This window comes from Dermacentor variabilis, unplaced genomic scaffold, assembly GCF_050947875.1.
Source record: "Dermacentor variabilis isolate Ectoservices unplaced genomic scaffold, ASM5094787v1 scaffold_12, whole genome shotgun sequence".
Lineage (NCBI taxonomy): Eukaryota > Metazoa > Arthropoda > Arachnida > Ixodida > Ixodidae > Dermacentor > Dermacentor variabilis.
In genome coordinates, this window is record NW_027460280.1 from 27,736,718 (window position 1) to 27,759,747 (window position 23,030).

The 23,030-nt window shown below is 42.8% G+C and overlaps 1 protein-coding gene across 4 annotated transcripts in view; it reads left to right on the top strand.

Annotated features, from left to right (window-relative positions):
* Positions 1-23,030, top strand: part of RhoBTB (Rho-related BTB domain containing) — a 291,089-nt gene that overhangs the window by 217,216 nt on the left and 50,843 nt on the right. For 3 of the 4 annotated variants that reach the window (XM_075676724.1, XM_075676727.1, XM_075676726.1), the window contains 3 exons: positions 204-307; positions 13,145-13,342; positions 19,679-19,723. In XM_075676724.1, coding sequence (XP_075532839.1) covers positions 204-307; positions 13,145-13,342; positions 19,679-19,723 — 347 coding nt within the window. The remainder of the gene's footprint in view (positions 1-203; positions 308-13,144; positions 13,343-19,678; positions 19,724-23,030) is intronic. The other variant, XM_075676725.1, reaches the window with a different exon arrangement.

Genomic DNA, 23,030 nt, shown 5'->3' on the forward strand with positions numbered 1-23,030 from the left:
AATAGTCGATTATGCATTTCAGTTTTTTGTGCGAGTAGTGTCCACCGCTTCCAGTAGACCACATCATGAACTAGAATTTGGCTATCTGAAAAGACGAACACGATGACGTCCGCGTCCTGGTTCACTGCACCGCGTTTACTGCGAGTGCGACCGTTTGGTGCGGCTTCATTCACCCTTATTGTCTACTTTCCTACGCACTGCAGGTCCTCGAGCGTTCCCTGGAGGTGGTTGACAGCGTGAATGTGTCCCTGAGGCTGTGGGACACCTTCGGCGACCACGACAAGGACCGCCGGTTCGCCTACGGAAGGCAAGCGCGCGCTTAGAAAAAAAAAAAAAAAGACATATCGTGCTCATTAAGTATTACTCATGTGCCGGAAAGAAAAGAAGAAAAAAACGCTTCTTGCTGATCGCATTCGTTCTTTTTTTCCTTGTCTCAGTGCAGTGCGCTGAAACGAGGCAAAAAAAAAAAAAGAAAGAAATCACGGGCACGCTTATTTCCTGATTACCTTCCGTTTTTTTCTTTTCTCTTTATCGCTTTTTTTACAGATTACGCGATGCCGGAGTAGCATTTTTGTTTTCAGTTTGGTGTTGAATTTCATCGCAACTTTGTTTCTAAATAAGCACCATGCGTTAGTGGTAGCTGCAGATGTGCGCGTGATATTTCCGCAGTTTAGTGTCGTGATATGATCCATCGGAGAGCACTTCCAGTGCATCTTTTCTGTGCGAACGTTGGCATGTGCTCTTAACTAATGATGCATGTACGTGTGCGAAAGAAAAGTATGTTACTGCTAAAGGAAGTAGCCGCGCATGGTCTGCTGCTTGTTTATATAGGCAGTCTTCACGGAAAGCGAACTTCGCCGCGTAATGATCCCCTGTGTGGCAAAGCTCGCTTTACTAACGAGGTGCACAGAAAAAGCTTTCTTCTCACGGGCGACCTGACCCTCTTAACCTTCAACGCCTGCGTACCGCGTTCACATTATTAAAGTGCGAGCATGTATAAAGCAGCAGAAACATCGTGCGGCGGGCCATCCGATAAGGCGACATGTGATTTGTAGCTCCCTGTCAAAACCTGTCAATGTTGGAACATTGAGTCACGCGGTTGCTATTCTTGACGCTCAATTCCACCATATCGTCAAATTCGCCATCTTATCCGCTCGTATCAGCAGGTTTCTACGCTATTTGCCAATGCACGGAGGCACCCTATAAATATTTTTGGGGGGGGGGGAGGGGGGGCGCGGTAGCGGAGCGAGCACACACATTGCCGGGGACGGGAAGGGGTAGGGCGGAGGCGATGGGGATGGGGATTGGGCAGGCCTCATAGTGTGGGAGTGACCGACTCTGCGTGCGGCTAGGGCTGAGGACGAGCTCCGGATCCAGCCCCACAAAGTCGTTCCGTGGTACTCCCCAACCCGTAGCGCGGGAATCCCAGCTACGTCGGGTTCGAACGAATAAGGCAACCACCGGCGTCAACTGCAACAACGTTTATTGCTACAAGCATTAAAGAACACTTGCAGATGGAAGTCCTCTCTGTAATCTGTAATAAATAGGTTTGCCTCGTTGCCCGGGATAGTCAGGCAAACAAGGTCACTCACGGGTTGCGGCAGGTACTCCAGTCCGGCAGGTTAGGGGTCCGGCGTCAGAGAGAGAGGGTCCCTTAGTGGCGCTGTTTTATACCTTTTTACCTTTGCGAGGGGAATGCCCTCCTCGCCCGTCAGATGCCTTCCCGCGAGTCCGGGAGGAAGGGTGCGCGCGTCGCCAGAGCGAGGGTAACCGGGAGAGGGCGTAGTGCACCGTTCCCGTGTCTACGCTGGCTCTCGACGCGACCGCGACGACGCGGGGGAAGATGGGCGCGTGTGCTCCCCACAATACTAACACAGAATCTTCGCGCAGGGGGGGGGGGGGATCACGTGCCTGGTGTGTCACCCCATGGCTATGCCACTGCCTCCATGTGCTCGCTCCCTAGTGTAGCAACCTGCTTTCCAAATCTCCACTCCAGATGGGGACTCCGAAAACATTCGAAAACAGTGTTTTCGGATGTGGCTGTTAAATAAGACCGTGTGCCAGGTCATAACGCTAAATCGTATGGTGTCTGTTCTACTTATAGGAGCCATGACACCATATTTTTGCACTGCAACACAAGTCATGGTGTTCTTTCTAATCAAATGACCACTACGTGAAATATAAGTAAATTTTTTAGTTGAGATATATAATCTTCAATAAACTTTTTCATTTACTTGTGAATGTTTTGAAAGTTTGGCAATGCTTGGGCATCCTCAGCTGGTGACGTACTCCTTAATTGCATCACCTACTGTAGTGGCTGATGATGCTTGTTTACCTGCATTGAAGTGGCCATCACTTTTTATTACTAGATGTGAAACGTAAAGAGGGCTTCCTTAAAAATAAATAACCTGCCACTGCAGATCTACTGAAATGCTTCACTCATGCCCCCATTAAACCACAAATATTGCCTGGGAATCTGTGGCATGTTTCTCCTGGACATTGCGAATATTTGTAAGACATCCATATAAATCCACATTACAAATAATAGATATACCCACAACTATAAAAAGCTCCATCGTGTTATGTTGCTGGTACATTGCACAAGGAAGCTGATTTGACATATAATAAATAGATATCACTATTCAGTAAAAATGGGCTATATTGGCAGAGCATACAATGCACTTAAAATTTCAGTAACCTTGTTGAGAAAAACATATGCTGCACGCATGCACACGCCCATGACGAACTGGACCTCCCACCTGGCACAAGTAGCGTATTAAATAATGAAAGCTTTAAAAGTAAACTGTATCAGAAAATCGGCAGAGTAGCTGTACAAATATGAGAAGTAGACATTATAGTTTCGAACTATAACTTGAACAAATGAGAAAACATTCTGTCATAGGGAAGCTTGAAGAACAAATGCCTATGGGAAGACAACTATTCAAGTGTTGTCTGAAAAATGTCTTATTTCAGCAGTGCGGCAACATAGCCACGTGCTACTACATTTCTGAATCAAAATTGAAATTTTTGACAAGCCTTCACTGTCTAGTTTGAGTCTATGGCTCTGCATTTTATTTCTCCGATATTTGAGTACCACATTCAATGTGACTCGCATTTTTAGTGCAATAAAGCTCAAGGAATTTAGCATTTTCAAAGATCTAGTCAAATGCAGAGCTTCCAGGCCAATGGCAAATCAACTGCGCCAACTTTCTGGCGATATGTCCAGTCCTTGGATAGACAGAACCAGTCTTCTGTGCAGATAGCAGATGCAACAAGCCAGCCCTTCACGGACCTCAAGGAATGCATAACTTGCCATCTTGAGAGGCTCCACAGGTGAACTGCAGCCGAGTCTGTGTGCTGTTACGATCGGCCAGCAGGGGGTAATGACCTTCTAGCCTCCTGCCCCGCTGCGACGAATCACTTTGTGAAGCCAACAATGCGTCCCCTTCGCACAGGCGTGTGGCACCAGTAAGGCAAGACACGTTTGGCAGACCGAGTATTGTTTGTTGGTGCACTGTCGCCTTCATGGACCAATGGGAGCAAGAAAACTCCTGGAAAAGGGTGTTCTAGGCTTTTCCTCACGGACTTCGGTAACCGCCATGGTCGTTTGACAAACGCTCCAGCTAACTGTGGGGTCATCCCAGGAGCCAAGACGTGCCAGCCTCGTAGACAGAATCCCTGTCTACGAGGCTCCCCTCCTTTCTGCGTGTCCAGTGAACAAAGGTGCGGGAGTGAGGTTGTGAGCCCTCACCCTCAATTCGAGTCCTTCGACGGCTTTGGGCACACCGACGGGACGGAGGTTGGATGGCAGTTTCCCTGGCCTAGGGATCAAGGGAGGACAGAGGGCGTTTAAGCAGACGTTTTTGGCTCCTCTGTGTGTGTTTCACTTCAGTCATGCTAGACTGATAAGATGTAACGTTCTCCACTCTTAATGTAGATATTGTAAATATACCCAATGCTCCTCGTTCTCAATGAGAACATGTTCCTCCTTACAACAACGTCCTTAGCGTGGATGAGTCGGACAACAGCATGGGCCAGCTGCCTCTTTTTACATGCCTGACCCCATCTCTTACAATGCACAATGATGAAATCAGAACCCGTTGACCAAGACAGGGGTAGCTTGGGACCCAGGTTATAGTTTACGTTTCGTGCCATTGATTGTGCAATATTGTGCATCTGCACACAAACAGCGTCTAGTCCTGACGGCATCTTGGCCCATGACGTGAAATGCCTTGATCCCAACTCAAGAGAACAGCTGGCGATCTATTCATAGGAATCCTTGCTGGAATGGCGATACCTACTGAGTGGCACCTGGGCAGAGTGTCCCTCATATTGAAATGCAGGGGGCGCAGAAAAGCTCAGAGACTGCCAACCCATAATGGTAACAAGTGTATAGGTTTTGAAAGTATAGACTGGAGGCTGGGCAGAATCTGAGCGTCGTCTTTCCGGAGTTGCAGAACGGCTTCAGACGAGGACAGCACTTAGAGGACAGCATCTTTGTCATCGCCTAATGCACCAAAATAGCAACAAAGTAGGACCGGTTCTCAATTTGCTGCACTCTGGACCGAGAGAAGGCGTACGACGGTGTGCGATACGCTGCCCTCTTTGAGCGCCTACCTGTTTTGCATCTCCTAGTGAAATTGCTATACACCGTGCTATACACTGTACGTTTGTACTCCAAGAACATGGTGGCCGCCAGATTTGGCACAATAGAAACTTGGGAGCATCAGGGTGCACAGAGGACTGCGTCAGGGTGCACAGAGGACTACGTCAGGGTTTTTTGCTGCTCTGTACTAATTGTACGTGCCGGGTGTTCAGAGAGCTCTCCCGCAATCTGGCCTGGGCTTTGGTCTGAGGTACACAACAAGTGGTATTGATGAGAACCAGTGGATTCCAGGCTTGGCATACGCAGATGACCTCCTGTTCATGGCACAGATTCCTCATGACTTGCAGAGCCTACTGGTCATATGTGCAGCTGAGATGAAGCAGCTCGGCCTTCAATTCAACACTCGGAAAACCACAGTGGTCCATTTAGCAGGTAATTTAGCACAAGGCACTATCATACGATTGGTGGAAGAGGTCCTATAAAATGCCTCATCAGTCAAGTAACTTGTGCTGTAGAGAGGACCTGCATAGCTTCACAAAGGGAAACTGGGGCAAACTGCTCTTAGAGCCCAGTGCATATTGTGACACAGATGCCTATGGGACTGTAACCACTTCGTAATGATCAGAGATCTGTGGAAAATAGTGCATGTTCCTGCTCTGACATTTGCATATGCGGTGGCATGCCTCTCTGCGAAAGGCTCTGATGTGCGAAGTCGGCCGAATTGCAGTCAGATGCCATGGAACTGTGGCTAACGAAGCCGTCCAAGACGATTTAGGTTTGTCTAGCTTTGCTCCACAGAAAACCTTAACCAAGCTGGCCTTCTGCAAGCACTTGTTACATATGCATTGCGACAGGTGAGTGAAGAAAGTCTCCGACTACTTGTTGGCAACCTCTCTTCGCATGCAGTGGACTTGGCATGTTCATCACTTGGAGCAAAAATACAGCCTCATACAAGACCCTATACTGGCAAAATTAGTCAGAGCCTACGCCAAAGTGTTGCAACAAAGAGTTCGGGACATGGAGGATGCAGCACATCAACAGGCACTAGCCCATAAAGAGGCTGTGTCTCTCTACCACCAACACCATAGCTCCATCAAGGCCGTCTGCCTGTACGACAATAGCGTTGAGAGCTCCCTGCTTTTTGTGGCTAGAGAAAGGGCGGTGCACACTCTGACGCGACAGTGTGTGTTCGACAAAACAGTGGCGTGTGTGTTTTGCCATTCTTGTAGGAACTCGGCAAAGCAATTGAACGTCTTGAGCTTCAATGTGGCAAGCTTTGTGAGTGTGGTTCTGAGACAACGCTAACAGTAGCGCTCGGCTTCGAAGACTCTGAGGGTGATGTGCAGGTGCGGCAGTATCCTCAACTATGTGATGCTTTGAACAGTGGAGGGCAGCAACGGCAGCTAGAGTGTACTAGATTTGTCTGGATTCTAGATTAACATAGTAATCTAGATTAATCTATATTCCATCTCACAAGTTGTTTGCAGCACTGCTGAAGGTACCAGGCACACGCAACAAGATGTAACATTCTCCACTCTTAATGTAGATACAGTATTGTAAATTTTCCCAGTGCTCCTCGTTCTCGATGAGAACACGTTCCTCCTTACAACAACATCCTTAGCGTGGATGAGTCGGACAACAGCATGGGCCAGCTGCCCCTTTTTACATGCCCGACCCTATCTCTTACAATGCACAATCATGAAATCGGAACCCGTTGACCAAGACAGGGATAGCTAGGGACCCAGGTGATAGTTTGCGTTTCGTGCCATTGATTGTGCAGAGGAATCCTTGCACAGAGGATTACAGTTCTGGGCGTAACTGCCAATCTGATTTATGGCAGGATTAGAGAGTTTCATTTTCGCTTGGTATGTGATGCATTACAGTGATGCGTGACATGTTAGGACTTTTGCGCATGCACGTCATATACCACGAATTCAGCAGGTGGCAACACTGCAAAGCAGGCAGTTGCCAATACCGTCAGTGGAAAATCGCAGGTGAAGTGTCTGTGGCAATGTGTATGTGCATAGAGGGCACGAAGTCGGCCGCTCCTTTTTGAACACACCTTTGCAGTTTGTGTTTTATTCACTGTGATTTCTGTTTCTTTTTCTATATTTCTTTTTAATTGATTTTATTGCCCGGTTGTTATAGTATTTCAAAGGGAAAGGCGCCACTTCATCATTGTCGTAACATAAGCAAAAAAATCAGCATGTATGCTGCTGAAGTGTCGGAGTTTGTACGTTTGAGCTTCAGAACCTCGTTTTGGTTGTTTTGGATGAACAACAATAAAGTTCAAGTTGGTTTATTTTAAGCACAATTAAAGGTCGGTTGTACAAGTGCTGGAATCTAGGCAGCGATCTTGTTTATTGCGAAGTTTTCACTCGGTGACCAATATCCTGGACACTAGTCCGAGGGGGGTAATTGGCAGACTGTTTTTGATGGCATTATTGGCAAGCCGGTTGAACTACAATTGGTCATGCCTAATTGTATGGTGGCACTACTGTTCCACGGCAATCCATGCCACCTGTGGTCAAGTTTGGTGCATTCTGGTTATTAGGCCCTTCCAGACTATCACAATGACAAGAAATTTGGCATGGGCTTCAAAATGACCATCTAAAGCATATGGGTATCAGCCGCACACTGATTCAACCCACGAAGAAGAAAAAAAAAGAAGAGAAACGGCCAATGCACTGTGCCTTGTCTATATTAGATTTCACTGAAACAAATGCAGCGCAGATGAATAGCAGAGACTTGCTTGAATGTAATCACTGTATTATTATTATTACTTTATTGTTATTACTTTATTATTATTATTATTATTATTATTATTATTATTATTATTATTATTATTATTATTATTATTATTATTATTGTAGACGGACATAATGCAGGGAACGAAGTGTCTTTATTCACTTTATTCACTGACAAAGCCCTGCTTAAATAAGGGCTGACACAAAACAGGACATGTGCACGAGGGGCCTCAGATGTGCGCGTGAACATGACAATGCACATAGTTACATTTACCATTATTATTATTATTATTATTATTATTATTATTATTAGTAGTAGTAGTAGTAGTAGTAGTAGTAGTAGTAGTAGTAGTACAGCGAAGCTGTATGTAGCTAGGGTTTTGTGCATTTTTTTTCTCCATGAACAAAACTATCATCATCAATGGCTCATACCCCCGTAAGCATTCATACTCCCGTAAGCAAGCAAAAAATGCAATGGTTCCTAGCCCCATAAGGCAGAGGCTACAAGCACTCAGCAAAGTGAAGCAAACAGTGCTTAAATTCTTTTTAATCATGCACACAACATACAGAACAGCGTGTCAAAAACTGTCATCATCCGTGGCTCATACCCCCATGAGCAATGGCTCTTGGGGGTATGTAAGCTAGCAAAAAATGCAATGACTCATAGCCCTCAAAATAAAGTTCTTTCACTCGCTCACTCATAGTCCTGTAAGGTTCGTAGCTACTCACTTTGCATGAATTAGCAGCGATGACTCTTCCCCTGTCGTCGTTGTCGGTGATTTCAATGTGGATGTGTTGGCACCGAAAAGGGAGCGGTTTACGCGTTCCGTGTTGCAGACATATCCCTTGTGATGCCACACCGATCCAGCCCAACCGACCACCCAGCAGCGTACGTGCATTGATTTGACATTATCAAAGAATGTGATTGCAGTTGCGAGTGAACTAATGACCACCGATCAAGACAGTAAATGAGTGTGCGTACCTTTCATCACGATGACCACCCATCAAGACAGTAAATGAGTTTGTACCTTTGTTCAAAATTATGTGTCACCTCCGTGTCGTGTGCTAAACAGCTTCGCTGGTTAACTACTTTCACATAGTGGAATGGCTCTCTGTAACCTCTCTGTATCCTCTACAAAGTGGCAATTATTATTATTATTATTATTATTATTATTATTATTATTATTATTATTATTATTATTATTATTATTATTATTATTATTATTATTGCAGTATTTATTATATGCACACGCCAGGTAAATTTTTGTCGTTGCCCTAATGTTCCATAAAGTCCAAGTGCGATAAGATCCTATCACGCCCCACGCACCGTATTCTGTGGGCGCCAAGAAAGCTTGTGAGGGTGAGCTGAGAAGGATGATGGCTTGATGTGCACCATCTTCTCAGGCGCCCAGTGTTGGAGATTACATGATCAAGCGCGCACTAAGGCAGGAGAGCGCGCGTCTCCTTCTCTACCAAGCTGTGGCTGAGCATGGCTGTTAGTGCAGCTGAGTGCATACATGGTTGCGTGCCGCACTATATTAGAGGTAATTGGCAATGGATGCAAAGGCGAAGAGCAAGCTGCAATGGCTTGTGGCTTCATGCATGCTGTGTCCGCATACTAGTGTTGGAAATCAGATAATCTCAAGCTTTGGAGACGCGCTGGAGTGGGAGGCAGCACAATTGCTCCCTTCTCTGCTGAAGGTGTACCCGCCGTGGTTGCTCAGTGGCTATGGTGTTAGGCTGCTGAGCACGAGTTCGCGGGATCGAATCCCGGCCACGGCGGCCGCATTTTGATGGGGGCGAAATGCGAAAACACCCGTGTACTTAGACTTAGGTGCACGTTAAAGAACCCCAGGTGGTCGAAATTTCCGGAGTCCTCCACTACGGCGTGCCTCATAATCAGAAAGTGGTTTTGGCACGTAAAATCCCATAATTTTTTTTTTCTGCTGACGGTGCTTTTATCATGCCAGCATTGTGTCAGAAAGTGTTCGCTGTCCTCCAGTAAGAGCTGTTCATCAGTGCCCATGTGATGCCATGCTTCTTAATTTATAATTCATAAGCGAATCATTACTGCGGTACAGCATTGGGTTGCTGTGCCAAGAGAACAGGGTTTGAAACAAACCGTCAGACCAACTTGGATCATTGGGTATGTAGTACTGGGTATGAGCCACACTTCAGTGAACATCTTTCACACCAACTTGAGTAACTGGGTATGTGCCACTCTTCAGTGAAGCTCTTTTATGCCAACTTGGGTCATTGGGTATGTGCCACTTGAGAGAGAGATACATGCTTTAATGATATGCTGAAGACGTTGGTCTGGCTAATTGCCTGGCATGCTACTCCAGGTGCTGGGGGATAATTATGGTATGCACAGTGATCACATAAACACACAAACAGCACATTCAGTCACGCACAGATACACAATAGAGATACAGTAGAACCTCATTCATACGTTTTGGGAAAAAAACCAGAGAAAAACGTACTAACCAGAAAAATGTATGATCCGGACTAACTAAAGAAACTTGACAGACTCAATATTGTTGACATCTACATAATGCGAAGCGTTGCGCGGATTGTTGCGGCGCGAGACGCCAACATGCGTCGAACTGGTGGTGCTCCGGTGGCCAGAGACTCGTTTTGTTGTTTTCCTATTGCATGGTGTTTTAAGAGGGCAACAGGAAACCGAAATGAAATCGAGCTGGTGGGTGACGCCGGATGCCGCCTGCAGCAGAAAACAACGGCACGTTTGGATTATCGCCTACTAAATGCGTGCAGTATGCTACCAATGGCACAACGCACTACGCACCGCGCACTGTAAAACAGATAGGTGAAGATGCTTATTGCAGTAGCTTTGGCAGCAATAGCTGTGAATGCGGCGTGCGACGACCCAGCCAGAGATTTTTTGGCGACGACCCGGCTGGGTCATTTTTTGGTGCTGGGAAAATGTACCTAATGGGAACGTATCAACGAGGTTCTAGTGTATTTACAAAGTTTCGTTAAGGCTTGTGGACCTCAGGAACATAAGCAGTGCTTCTGTGGTGTGAAACACACAGGTGGTGCTTTGCCACGGGACAAGAACGTGCTGCAGTTCTAAGCTCGAGTCCCATTGCAAGTGTAGTGCTGCCTTCAACGACTCTCTCTGTCGAGTAGCGGCAGGAGTCACACAGAATATGTTGCAGGTCTTCAGGAGCATTACACACAGAGCACACTGGCGAGTCTGTCAGTTGAACTTTGCACTTGAAGTAGTTTGTGTAGGCCATGTTCAGTCTGATACAGTGGAGGCACGTTTGGTCTTGCCCATTGAGGGCTCAGTTGCACGTAAAAGTCACAAGATAGATTGATTTTATTCATGGGTCTGCACTGATGGCTTGCATCACTCCAGAGGGATCGCTGCAAATGCCAAGCGTATGCGGATACCAATGCGACCAGATCTTTTCTCGAGGCAGGTGTCTGGATCTTTTGTGTCAAAGTGTCATGTGCAGCTCTGGCAGCACAGTCAGCCTGGCTGGAGCCTGGCCTTGAAAACACTAGAATATTCGGCCGTACGATTGGGTCAGCTTGTTGCAGCTACCGTTGCCGGACATATAATCCTTGGCTCATGAAATGACTAGTGACTGGTGACTGGTGTCGCCCGCACGGCTTTAGGCGAGTGGGCATGTGCCACTTTTCAAGGACAAAAAAAGATCCTTTAAGATTTCTCCTGTGCTGGGCAAAATCAAACGTACGAGTAGAATGTATACATATTGAGACAATCTAGTCTGAATATATATTCACACAGAAGCCACGTGCGGATTTCTTGCCGCAGCCGCTAGATGGTATAGCTTTGTCAGTGAGAAGCGTGAGAGAGGAACCCAGCTGCATACACTCATGACATGTTTCAGTGGGGGTAATACAGTGTGTCACTACATTCCTTCAATGCTAATTGCCTTAGTGTCACCATTCACTGTGAGATTATGTTGTGCTGCAATATTATTATCATTACTACTACTACTACTACTACTACTACTGTTATAGTTGTAGACTTTTAGAAAAGGAGGCAAAATGCATTGTGCAGATAGAATGTACAACATAGCAGATAGTGCAATTATGCCACAACACCACCACTTTGTGTGTTGCCATATGTGTCATGCAGATTGTTTTGTAGCAGCTGTCAAAGCACTCGGTGCAGAAATGTAAGATTACATATTAAGGAATAATTTTTCGGGTAGGAAAGCTGTGGATATGTAGCAATTTTTCATATGCTAGCTCGTGGCATCATCATATAAGTAGACATGGAAATTGACCATCGCTGACAGCCAATTCTTATATATTTATATCATGTTGAAACACACCTTGGTGTGTGAATGTAGTCAAACTTAGGCACAGTACATTGATATGGCTCTTACTTTTTACTGCAAACCAATATTAAAAACCCCACTAAAGAACGACAAACGTTTGTGTAATACACCTAAATTTGCGATTTCACTGACACAAAGAAAGTAATTTGAGACACTGTGTATGCTAGTGGCAAAAGGAAAGATTGTAGACATTGTAGTTAGCCTAGTAAACAGGGTGCACAAAGCGTAGCCTCTTTGGCTTGCTTAAAGACTGCTTGTTAGTGCACATTTATGTACTTTAGTTTATTTTCATAGACTGGTACAGGTTATGGAGAAAGATGATGGGGAAAGCTGTTCGTGGCAGCTTGACAGGCCCTAATTTCTAACAGGCAAATCAATTCCCTCTTAAGACAAACACCTCACAAGTATAAATGGAGAAACAGCAGTTCTGACAATGTGCTGCCACCTGTCATTGCAGTACACCTTCTACAGAAATAAAAGCTGCCTGCATTTGAAATCTTCCTGACTGCACTTTTTGAGCTTTTGTGGCGTTCTGTAGTCAAAGGTGCACAGTTGTGATTTCTTATTCTTTGCGAGAAAGTCGTCTTTTACCCATGACATCCTATACAAACTACTATGTGGCAGCATGTTGATCCCATCCGATTTACGCCGCTATCGTCAACAAGTGACATCATGTGTTCACGTTGAAGGTGCAGCGCACAAAGCCTATTACAGCGACACTCTGTACCACATACTTGGTCGATAATTGGTGTCAGCACATCTTTTTCGAACCAGTGTCACACTCATCGAAACTGAGTGTAATCATACAAGACACTTGAACTTGGCAGCTCCTGGAAACTGGCATGCCACAGTTGTTCATGTCACACACTGCATATCAACATGACGGTCACTGCTGGTGGGATGAGCTTCGAACTCATAATTTCAGTAGCCAATTTTGAATGAATTGCTTCCGGTTAGAGAATTAAATAGAGCCCGCATAGCTCTGACATTTCTGAATTAGGGAAATGGGCATCTTAATTTTTTGCTTCACTGTAAAACTCCCTTATGTTGCTGACCATGTCATGGCCCCTTTAAGGGAACATCTATTTCGTGTCCCCTGTCTGTGTGACTTATGTGTGTATTGTGGAGCAAAAGTAAGTTCTCATGTACCTCACTACCATGCACATTCACACCCAGTTTTTGGCACTAGAAACTTCTGATGAAGTAATTATTCATCTTGCGAAATCATTTAACTGAAGCGACACAGACTATGGCAAAATGCTATAAGTTTTCATCAAAGGTAAAGCATAAGAAGTAGCTTGAGAACTTATATTTACAGTTTGCATGTGGTCAGCTAAGCTTGTGCGATTCTTCACATTTTGTTTCTCCCTTCTTTCATATGTATGGTTGTCTTACAGGCTCTGTTGCCCAGTCATGCCCCATGACCAAGAAATAAGCATAGCATGTGTTTTCAGGTCAGATGTGGTGCTGCTGTGCTTCTCAATTGCGAATCCAGTGTCTCTGCGCAACTGCAAGGTGGTCTGGTACCCAGAGATTCGTCAGTACTGCCCTAACACACCCATCATTCTGGTTGGCTGCAAGAATGACCTTCGCTACATGTACCGTGATGAGGCCTATCTGTCCCTCTGCCGTGACCGCAGTCCTTTCTTCAGGTGTGTCAGATTGATACAACCTTTCAGCAGCCATTGTGTGTAGTATTGCATGGTTATCTCAATCTGTATAGTATTACCAGCTTTTTGTTTGTGCAGTGTATAGTAATCTAAAAATAATGTTATTTCTTTATTGCACTTAAAAGGCCTAATAGCCTTCAGGCAGTTTAGGGCCTGCTGCTTTTATCTCTAGCTCTTTTATTATTTATTCATTATTTAATTAAGAATACTGCCAGCCATAAGGCTGTTACATCGTGAATGCGAACAATACAATGGAACAACAATTAATGAATTAATATTAATATTATTATTATTATTGTGCATCATGCAACAGCTGAATGAAAAGATGTGAAACTTAGCAGTGCTTTAGGTGTTGGCCGAACTTAAAATATTTTTTCCATCTCAGTAGTGCATAGGGCAGAGGAGGAGATTGTGTGCTTTGTATCTGCCTGTCTGTTGGTACAGCACGGTTTGTGATATTTACAATAATTGTGTGTATTCTGCATGGTGGGGAAAAAAAACTATATATGGCATCTTTTTACTTCACTCAACTACCTCTAGGGCTAGTACAGCTGCACGTAATCACGGTTTCACCGGTAGTGGGTATACTTCATTCTGGCTTTTATTTGTGTTGTCAATACTAGGCCCCGATCAAGTGCCTATTTGCCATGCTTAAGCTGGAGCTCGTGCAATTTCATCACAGGACTCGCGAAGCAAATGGGCTTGCCCGTGGTCTTCATGATAGGGAGGCATGCAGGCGCATGTTTTCTTGAAAACCATTTCTTGCCTAAGGTGCCTACATTACCAGAAGCTTACCTCTGCGCGTGCTTACTTGGCAAAGAAAGCTTGGCTGTCCTTTCTAGTTTGTGAAGCACTTTGACAGAAGTGATGCAGCCATGTAGAGCACCTTTACTTTCAATGTTGAGGTACTATCCTAGCAGCAGGTTGACATTTTCTGTTCCCTGCCAGTGGATTCATTAACAGTGTGCTGAAATGCATCCATGTAGCAGAAACTTAGCAGACTTCGCATGAATGTCATTGGCAGTTACTTCCACCAGTACCACAATACAACTCTAAGGCTGCAATGTGCGGCTACTTTCCTGTTTGCACTTGCATCCTGCATGATGACAGTAATCCTGTATACTTGGACAATAACATTTCCAGCCCATATTATTTGCTAGTTGTTTTGATATTGGCTACAACAATGACTGTGTTTAATGGCATCCAGTCCTTCAGTTCATGATAGCGTCCTTTGTATTCTGTTCACTGGAAGCCCATCGTAGATACTGAATGGACCTCGTTTATTATCTGACAGATTTCCGTGGCACAAACTGTGCAGGGCATGATGTGAATCATTAAACAAAATGGAAAACAAAAAAGTAAAAACAGTGTGCTCGTTCCAATCATTAATAAGTGTGAACTATGTAGGAAAGTTTGACAGCCAATTTACATGCATGATTGTCTAATAAAGATGTTATTCTGAAACATGGTATCCAAATCCGGTATAGCTTTTGGAAGTGCAAATGGGCAAAGAGGCAAGCCTACTGCTGTTTCCATTGTGTAACTGCTGTATGATCAGGCTTGTCAAACATTATCATTCTGACAAATTCCACTTCTTGTGGCAGCTTTTCTAGACATTGACTTCGATTTTATGCACAACTTAGTTGTGCTGTGTATGTCGCCATTCGTGCTTTTACATTTCAGCTTGTGTAGTGCTTTCTATTTTTCTTCCTTTATTCCGTAAATTCATGCAGAAATTTTACGGTGCACTTTGCACACGTCACCTGTTCAGGAAGTCAGCAGCTGCTGTATCTTGTGTCACTTGGTTGTCTTCTTGTTTTCGGTTGGGCAAGATGTGACTTTCTTTCCCCAAATGATTAGCTTCTGGCAACTGCACTCAGAGTATTAGTATTAAGTGACTACTTTGCACATTCTGTGTGCATATATTATTGGTAATCAGTCCATTTTTCTGATTTACCTGCCACTGAAGATTTCTACATTCATATGTGACATGAGTGAAGTCATAGGGCAGGTCCTTCTGGGGTCATTCCACACCAACTGTTCCTACCTTAGTACTCACCCATCTGCAATTTATTTAAGAAAATTTGAGGCCTTTCAAAATAACACAAAAGTCTTCTTCCAAAATACTTCTTGCAAAAAAAAAAAAACAAGGTGTTTCACTAGCATGAGCACCATCTGAACTTTGTCAAATGCACAGAACTATGCGTTATAAAAGACATTGCCAAAAAACAAAGCAAAAACATTTGTGTTTCTTTTTAGAGAATGGTTCATAGGCCTCACACCTAAAACAGATTTCATCAATCATTAGCCACTCCTGCACTTTTGATGCCCTCAAAAAGGCAAAATAATACAATTTGATGAATAAACATTGATAAGGCTTGCATTGAAAGCTTTAATATTAACTTTAGTGTACAGCAGTTGTACTGTGCATGAAAATTGTTTTGAAATGAATATTGCACACAGCAGTGTGAACAGTGATTTAGCAAAAAATTCAGTTGTATATTTAGCCACTGAATAAACACCGAGGTGCTCCTAGTAAAGATATGCCACGTAAAAAAAAAAAAAATACTTTTACAGGTTTTACGTGCCAAAACCACTTTTTCATTATGAGGCAAGCCGTAGTGGGAACTCCGGAAATTTCTACCACCTGGGGTTCTTTAATGTGCGCCTAAATCTAAATACACGGGTGTTTTTGCATTTTGCCCCCATCGAAATGCGGCCGCCGTGGCCGGGATTCAATCCCGCGACCTCGTGCTTAGCAGCCCAACACCATAGCCACTAAGCAACCATGGCGGGTTGATATGCCACGTTGTGCATTTTATAGCACATTGCATTGCTTCTAAATGCAGGATCTTTCTGCCTGTCTCAAAATTTGCTTTGTGATTTGTATTCGCCACACAGCCTACTGGCAGACAAAACTACTGAAGGAGACTTGCAAGTGGTAAAACATTTCTTTCACATAATGTTTTTTTGTGAAAAGAGTGTGCTATTCTGAAAGTCTGAAATTTTTCAATGAAATTGCAGATGGTCAAGTTTCAAGGTGGAATGAAATGACTCTCTCTAAAAGTTCAGCTTAGTTAATGAAAGCAGGGCTTAAGATAAATTCATCAAAGTGCAGTTTACATGGTTCATAGTGTTGTGAGATACACTAAGTTAAATATACTTTAAGTGTGTGTGAATGTGTTTAAGATAAACCAGCATAAATAAATATGTGAGAAAACCACAGCTAAAATATTTCAATTCAATTAGAAACCATAAATTGAAGCCAGTAGTGATTAATTTGTGAAAACGAACTAGATTGCTTTGCTTTATTTCTTGTGACAGATCAGTAAGATATCAGCATCCTGTGCAATATTTGGGTCTTAGATGCTCACAGTATCAATATCAATTGAACAAAGGTGCAAATGCTTTAATGCAGGTCTGCTTATGCCTTTTTTGTCCACACCTGCAGCTAACAGCATTTGGTGGTGTCACCATTGGCTTTATGTTTCTTGTTTATTTGTTTGTTTTTACTTGGCACCAATCATAAATTGCTTTGCACATCCCTTGCTGCACGTTAATGCTTGTACATGCACATGCCACATTTAGACAAAAAACAAGAATATGAAGCTGCATTTTGGCAGCTTTATGACAAGACTGCTTTTGTCAAAGGGGTGCTAAAGTAAATTACGTGTGAAGTTAGCCTATATATAGACTATACACTTCTAAAAATGGAAACGTGGTCAGTCTTATAGCAAGCAGAGGGTTTAATTGAAAGCTAGGAAAAATGCAACGACAGAAGACAAGGTTATGATGCAACCTTGACGTACCTGCGTCAGCTGCCTGTAATGTTGTATAGACCTTGGCAGCATCAGCTCACAGGTGGCTAGTTATCTACAAATGAAAAAAACAAGCATTACATTGCACTTGAAGGTAAGTGAAGACTAAAAACATCCGGCAGATTTCATGAACTTTTCATGAACATGTATCTGTGCATGAAGGGCCCAGATACATGAAGTTGTTGTGAAATCAGTAACATCCAACTTATGCAACATATGCTGCAGCTAGAGTGTGAAAATGAAAAATAAAGGCTTTGACCTGGCTTCTTCTTTTAAAGGGCCCCTCACCAGGTTTGAGCAGTGCGAAGAGACAAGCACAGGTTGTAGATCACATGGTGGCAATTGTCAGCTAGGTATCAAACAGCTGCACAATGCAAAAACAGCTGAAATTTCTAACAGAAGCCCACGCACCTTTCCTCTTGAGGGAACCCCACTTTCAGTTAGAGAGTCAAGGTTACATGCACAAATGCCTATATGTGAAATGCAGTTCCTGAAATGTCACTGATTATGGCACCTGACCTCAGTAAATCGTTCAGTGCAGAATGCACAATGCCACCACTGGGAATGTGCCATGCAACAAAACAAGTCAAAGAAGAGAAAAAAAAAAGATAGGCAGGGCTTGCAACCTAAATGCCACATGGTCCCTCGGCTCTAGTATGGGAGAAGGCAGGGAAGAAATGTCACTTGAGGACACCAGTTGAGGCAGAAGGGGAGAGTGTCTATGTTGGCATTGACGCTCACCTGCTGGCAGCATGGCAATGTTACAGTTTTATTTCTCTGATCTCCTGTAATAACGAACCAATCTGAAGTTTTTCTGCAATAGGCCCTACAAGTTGTAGTGTATAACCGAAATTTGCAATTGGGCCTAGTGAGGGGCCCTTCAATAAACGGCACTTTTCCATCAATGAAACACATACAGTGTCTTAAAAGATTTTTTTTTTACCAGTCAAGCTGTTCCATTGTTTCTCTTTACTCCTTCTAATTCTAAACACCTTATTTTATACACTTCATATTCACACACATGGGGATAGCTCGGCTGATTTCACTTCCATCAATATGTGTAAGCCTTTGCCTGGGACTTCAAGTGAAATCCTGCAACATGCTGTTCAAGCTTCTTGAAATGTACCATACAGCTGGCTTTCAAAGGAAATGTTGATATACATAGAGCCTTCTATAGGTCCTTGAATTTGATAGCATGCCACAATAGCATTGTCAGTTGTACAGACATATATCATTGACGAATATTAAATACAGTGAAAATTGAAGTTGCTTGGACTTAGTCCAGTCTGCCCAAATCACACCCATCACATGTTATACATGAAAAAAAAATTTTTTTTTTCGCACATTAATTTCGCTTGGCACAGATCAGCAGTGTCTTAGGTAGGAGTATTATCACAGGAGCATTGTAAATATAAAATCAAGCAATAATATATTTTTAAAGCATTTCTGTTAATCTCAGCCGTTCAGTGCATGGGGTATCATTGCCAGTTCAATTCATCTGTCTGTGTGGAAACGCAGGATAATGGGGGGTGAAAAAGTGGCGCTTGGTTCAACAAGATAGCCAAGCAGATGAAATATTCATTTTTGAAGTTTACATGGCAATATGTCATTTAGTACATGAGTTTTATTTGTCCATCGAAAAGCCAAAGCTGTCCAGAATAAAGCTTTCAAAGCTAGCTGCATAGAGAAAAGCATGTGCACTCACTCAAAGTTTAACCTTGAGTAATAAAATTTCTTTAAGCACTCAAATATTTCTCAATGTTAGAAGAAAACAAAAACAAGCAGAACTCTTTCATAACAGTCTTCTCCCTATTCACTGAAGGTGCTGAATGTACACTTGTACATGCCAAGGTATAGAATTACTAATAAAAATAATGACGTCTAAAATCAGTTGCATACAGTTCTAATATATTTCTGATTTCATCTATGCTGCAACATTGATTATTATGCAAGCAATGTGTTATGAGAATGAGTTGGAACATAGATATCTGGGCATTTGTTCATAATACTAGCTCTATATGGTCTTGTCACGAGTTTTCTTCATATATTATTTCGGACAGTAATGATTTCCATCCACCAAATTTATCAAGTAGCAGGACACTGCACATGAAATAGTAGATTATGTTTCTGTACTTGGAAGTATTTCTGGTAGTAAAGGCAACCAAATTTGTCGATGCAACAAAAGTCATTGAAAAATTCAAATATTTAATCTTTTCTGCTGCTGTATTTGTTTTAATGATTACGAAGATGTGCACACATTGTGTTACAACTAAATTTTCAACGGACAAAATTTTATTAGTGTTTGAAAAGGACATAGGTGATGGCAGCTTGGCTGGTATGAGCAGAACACATTTATTTCAAGGTGGCTACACGTTTGGAACTGCCTGCAGCAGAGTTGTGCCTCATTCGTCACTTGTCTCAGGTCACATGTGTACACCTTGTTCACTATGTACCAAGCTAGCGTAACTGTGGTTGTTTGTCTGTGCTCGTGTTTTTGCAGGGGGCACCATCCCTGCGTGTCTTGCAGGTTTCCAGAGTTTGGAAGGTACCTGAGCTAGTCTCTACTTCTCAGTCACCATACTCACTCTAAATGAGAGCCCTCCTGGGCATGTGCTTCTCTGGTTGTGGGCGTCACACCTTGTCCTTGCTGCATGTGCCAACAGCCTGTCATTGTGCATCGCATGTTAGTGGATGTTTATTGCACATTATTTTTGTTTGCTTGCTTTCAGGTTCTGCTGCACCAGCATAACAGCTATGTTTCTTGTAAATGCTTCCTTTACATATCTCATTCACTATGTTAACCCATCCTGAATGCACAGACTGCCTTCTTAACACTTATGTGTACAGCTAGTCTCAAAAGTGCCCTGAATGTGAAAGTCAAAAAAGTTTGGGCATTACTTGGGCATGCAGCCTCAAAATTGGGGCTTCCAGGGTAGATCATAGAGCGCAAAGTGTGAACCTGGTGTTCCAGACTGAATACCTAAGCTGCAAGGATATATCTTTTTCGTGGCTTCCATGTTCAAAGAACTTCGGTTGGACCACCTAGGGTTCTTTTATGTTTACCTAAATCTGAGGATACGGGTGTTTTCGTAGTTTTGCCCCCATTGAGATGTGGCCGCCGTTGCCAGGATCCAGAACTTCTGTTGTCAATGGTACAAGCTTCTCTGCTTGTTGGGCTTTATCCAAACAAGACAGAAAGTGATCGAACAAGCAACATTCCTTATTTGACCATTATTGGGTTTTATCTCTGAGATCTACAACTGATCCACAAAAGTAGTCATCATAAAACGATTCCAGATTAATTTCCACTACCTCAATTTTTTAAGCACTCGCTGGAGTCTCCTTGTATTTTTTTTTCTGTTCTTATTTTACACACATTTTCCTCTAAGCAGAAAAAATTCACTTGTGAATACAATTTCAGACAGTTCTGCTCTGTGCCTAACACGTTAAGTCCTTTTTCTTTCCCATCTGGTTTTCTTTATTGAAAGTTAGGTGTGCTTGAAGTTCTGATTCATTTGTTAGCAAAGATGTAAAACATGCCGGTAAAGATTCTCACTCACTTGGCCAGGTCCGAAGGAATTGTTCAGTGCATTCATAAGCCTGTGATCGCAATATATGCCAAGACCCCACAATGGAAGCATCCATTTCATTATATTGTTACGAAAATGGCTGTTGTTGAACAGCTAGTTATGGCCACTTTTTGGGGAATGTTAAGCATGGTTCACTTCTAGTGCAACATGCTGGATAATCACCCCAGTTGTATTGATAGTGCCAGAAGGTGCTGTCAATTTCAGCTGTGACACTGTAGTATCTTATTTGATTACCCTCTATATTGTGCTGATGACAAAAGTGGGTCAAATAATGGTTTCCTATTTTTGTTGAAGAAAGTCAAGAATGTACGGCAGCACTTCTGCAACTCTCTTGTGGATAGGAAGCCTCAGTCACTTGCATCCTCATCATTAATGCTTATTATTTCAATTTGCTTTTGCTTGTAGCCTGTGGAAGACTACAATAATTTTAGAAGAAATCTGTGATGTAACCGTGCAAGCTTGTTGAGAACTGCCTAAAACAGGATCTATCAATCCTGAATTATAGGTGTGGCTATGGTGCAGGGACAAGCTAGTATTCATTTTCTTTCTTTTTCCTACTGGCACTGAAACTTTTCAGTAGTGGCATCTAGTGTGCATACATTGAGCTCAAATGTTAGACAGTTATTTGGCCAGAAAGAAGTTTGGCACACTAGTTATATTTAGGGGGCTTCATTTTTGGGTAAAACCCAATAATTCCCACTTCTTGCACCCCGAACAAGCTTTATAAAAATCGGGTTAAACCTGATTTCTTTCCAAAGTTTGCCCTCTCGTAAAGGATAATAATAAATGCAGGTGTTACAAAATAATAAATGCCGTCCACTTTGTGTGAGCATGTGGTCATGATATATCATTATTAATTCATGCATATATACAGTATGAACATTGTGCTATATGCCTCCTTTTTGCTTCACACTCAAGCAAAAACTGGTATATATAATATATTCGTCACCTGCTGGCCTTGAGGGAATGAAAGCTTGTTGCTTTTTTAATAGCCACATTTACACGAATGCAACAATGGTGCATTTCATTGCATTTCCCATACATCGCATACATGTAAATGGCGGTAACATGCTAGGAAGTGAACACAGTGGTGACGTTACTCTGCATTGCGAACAATAGCTGTGACATGTTCAAAGAACTATGGCTGATTCGGTTTGTTGGTATTTCATTAATTTGTGACTAGAGCACAATGTGGGAATTGGTAAAATAGGACAACAACAGACAAGGACAAAAGGCCCAACAGGTGTAAGGACACAGAAATGATCAAAAATGCATATGATAATGTATGTCAACAAGGGTCCTTAAGACAGGGAAAAGCATTATGCCTTTTGCGAAGAATGCCCATGTGCACTACTACTAGTACTTCTTTTTTTCGTTTGTCAAAAAAAGTGCAAAGAACAATGTAAACAAGGGATTGCAAAACTCATCTCTTGTTTTTGTTCATGTAGTTTCTTTTAAAATATTAATGTTAACAATACTTACATGCCGATGAGGATTTGTACAGATGAGTTCGTCACATGATTGGCAAACAGCTCTCCTTTCATTCCATGGGTGATCTCGCTTACTTAGGTAGAATGTTTTGTGTCCAAAAGAAGTCCATTGCTTGTGTTAATCGTTTGTAAAAGTTAGCACAAACTTCAGGCTGCCAGACAACAAAAACGCCGATTTCTCCAGGTTTTCCTCTTTAAAAATAACAGGCAATTTCTACCCCCCAAGTTTCAAGAAATACAAAACACAAACACATAGGACCCTATATATATATTGCATCTCTTCAACTATCTATTACACATATTTTGTTTTCTGTTTAATTTTGAAGGCACAGAAATGTGTGTATGCATATATATATATATACTTTTATTTTGCTCAATGGTTACTTGTTTGCACTGTTACATATGCATGCTATTTTTGAACCATTTGTTAGTTTGTCATGTGCTTAAACTCGGAGCTTTGATTTCACATAGGGCAACTAGCAACATCAGTCTAATGCAAGTAAAAGTTCTTTGGGTGCCTGCCATCTTGCTTTACTTTCTGGGGAGACACCTATTTTTACTTATCATGCAGTGGCATTTGGAAGATGCAGGTTGTTTTCTGGTGCACCCAAAGCTGTAAAGTTATGTTCTTTCTACTGACAACACCTTTCTTCCTACTTTACAGCAGTGAAGTGCATGCATGTATTGTTTAGACATAGCATTGCATTGTGATTCATGTTGGGTTTAATTGTTTTATGTTTGCACCCTTGTTTCACCATGTTAGCTCCTTTGT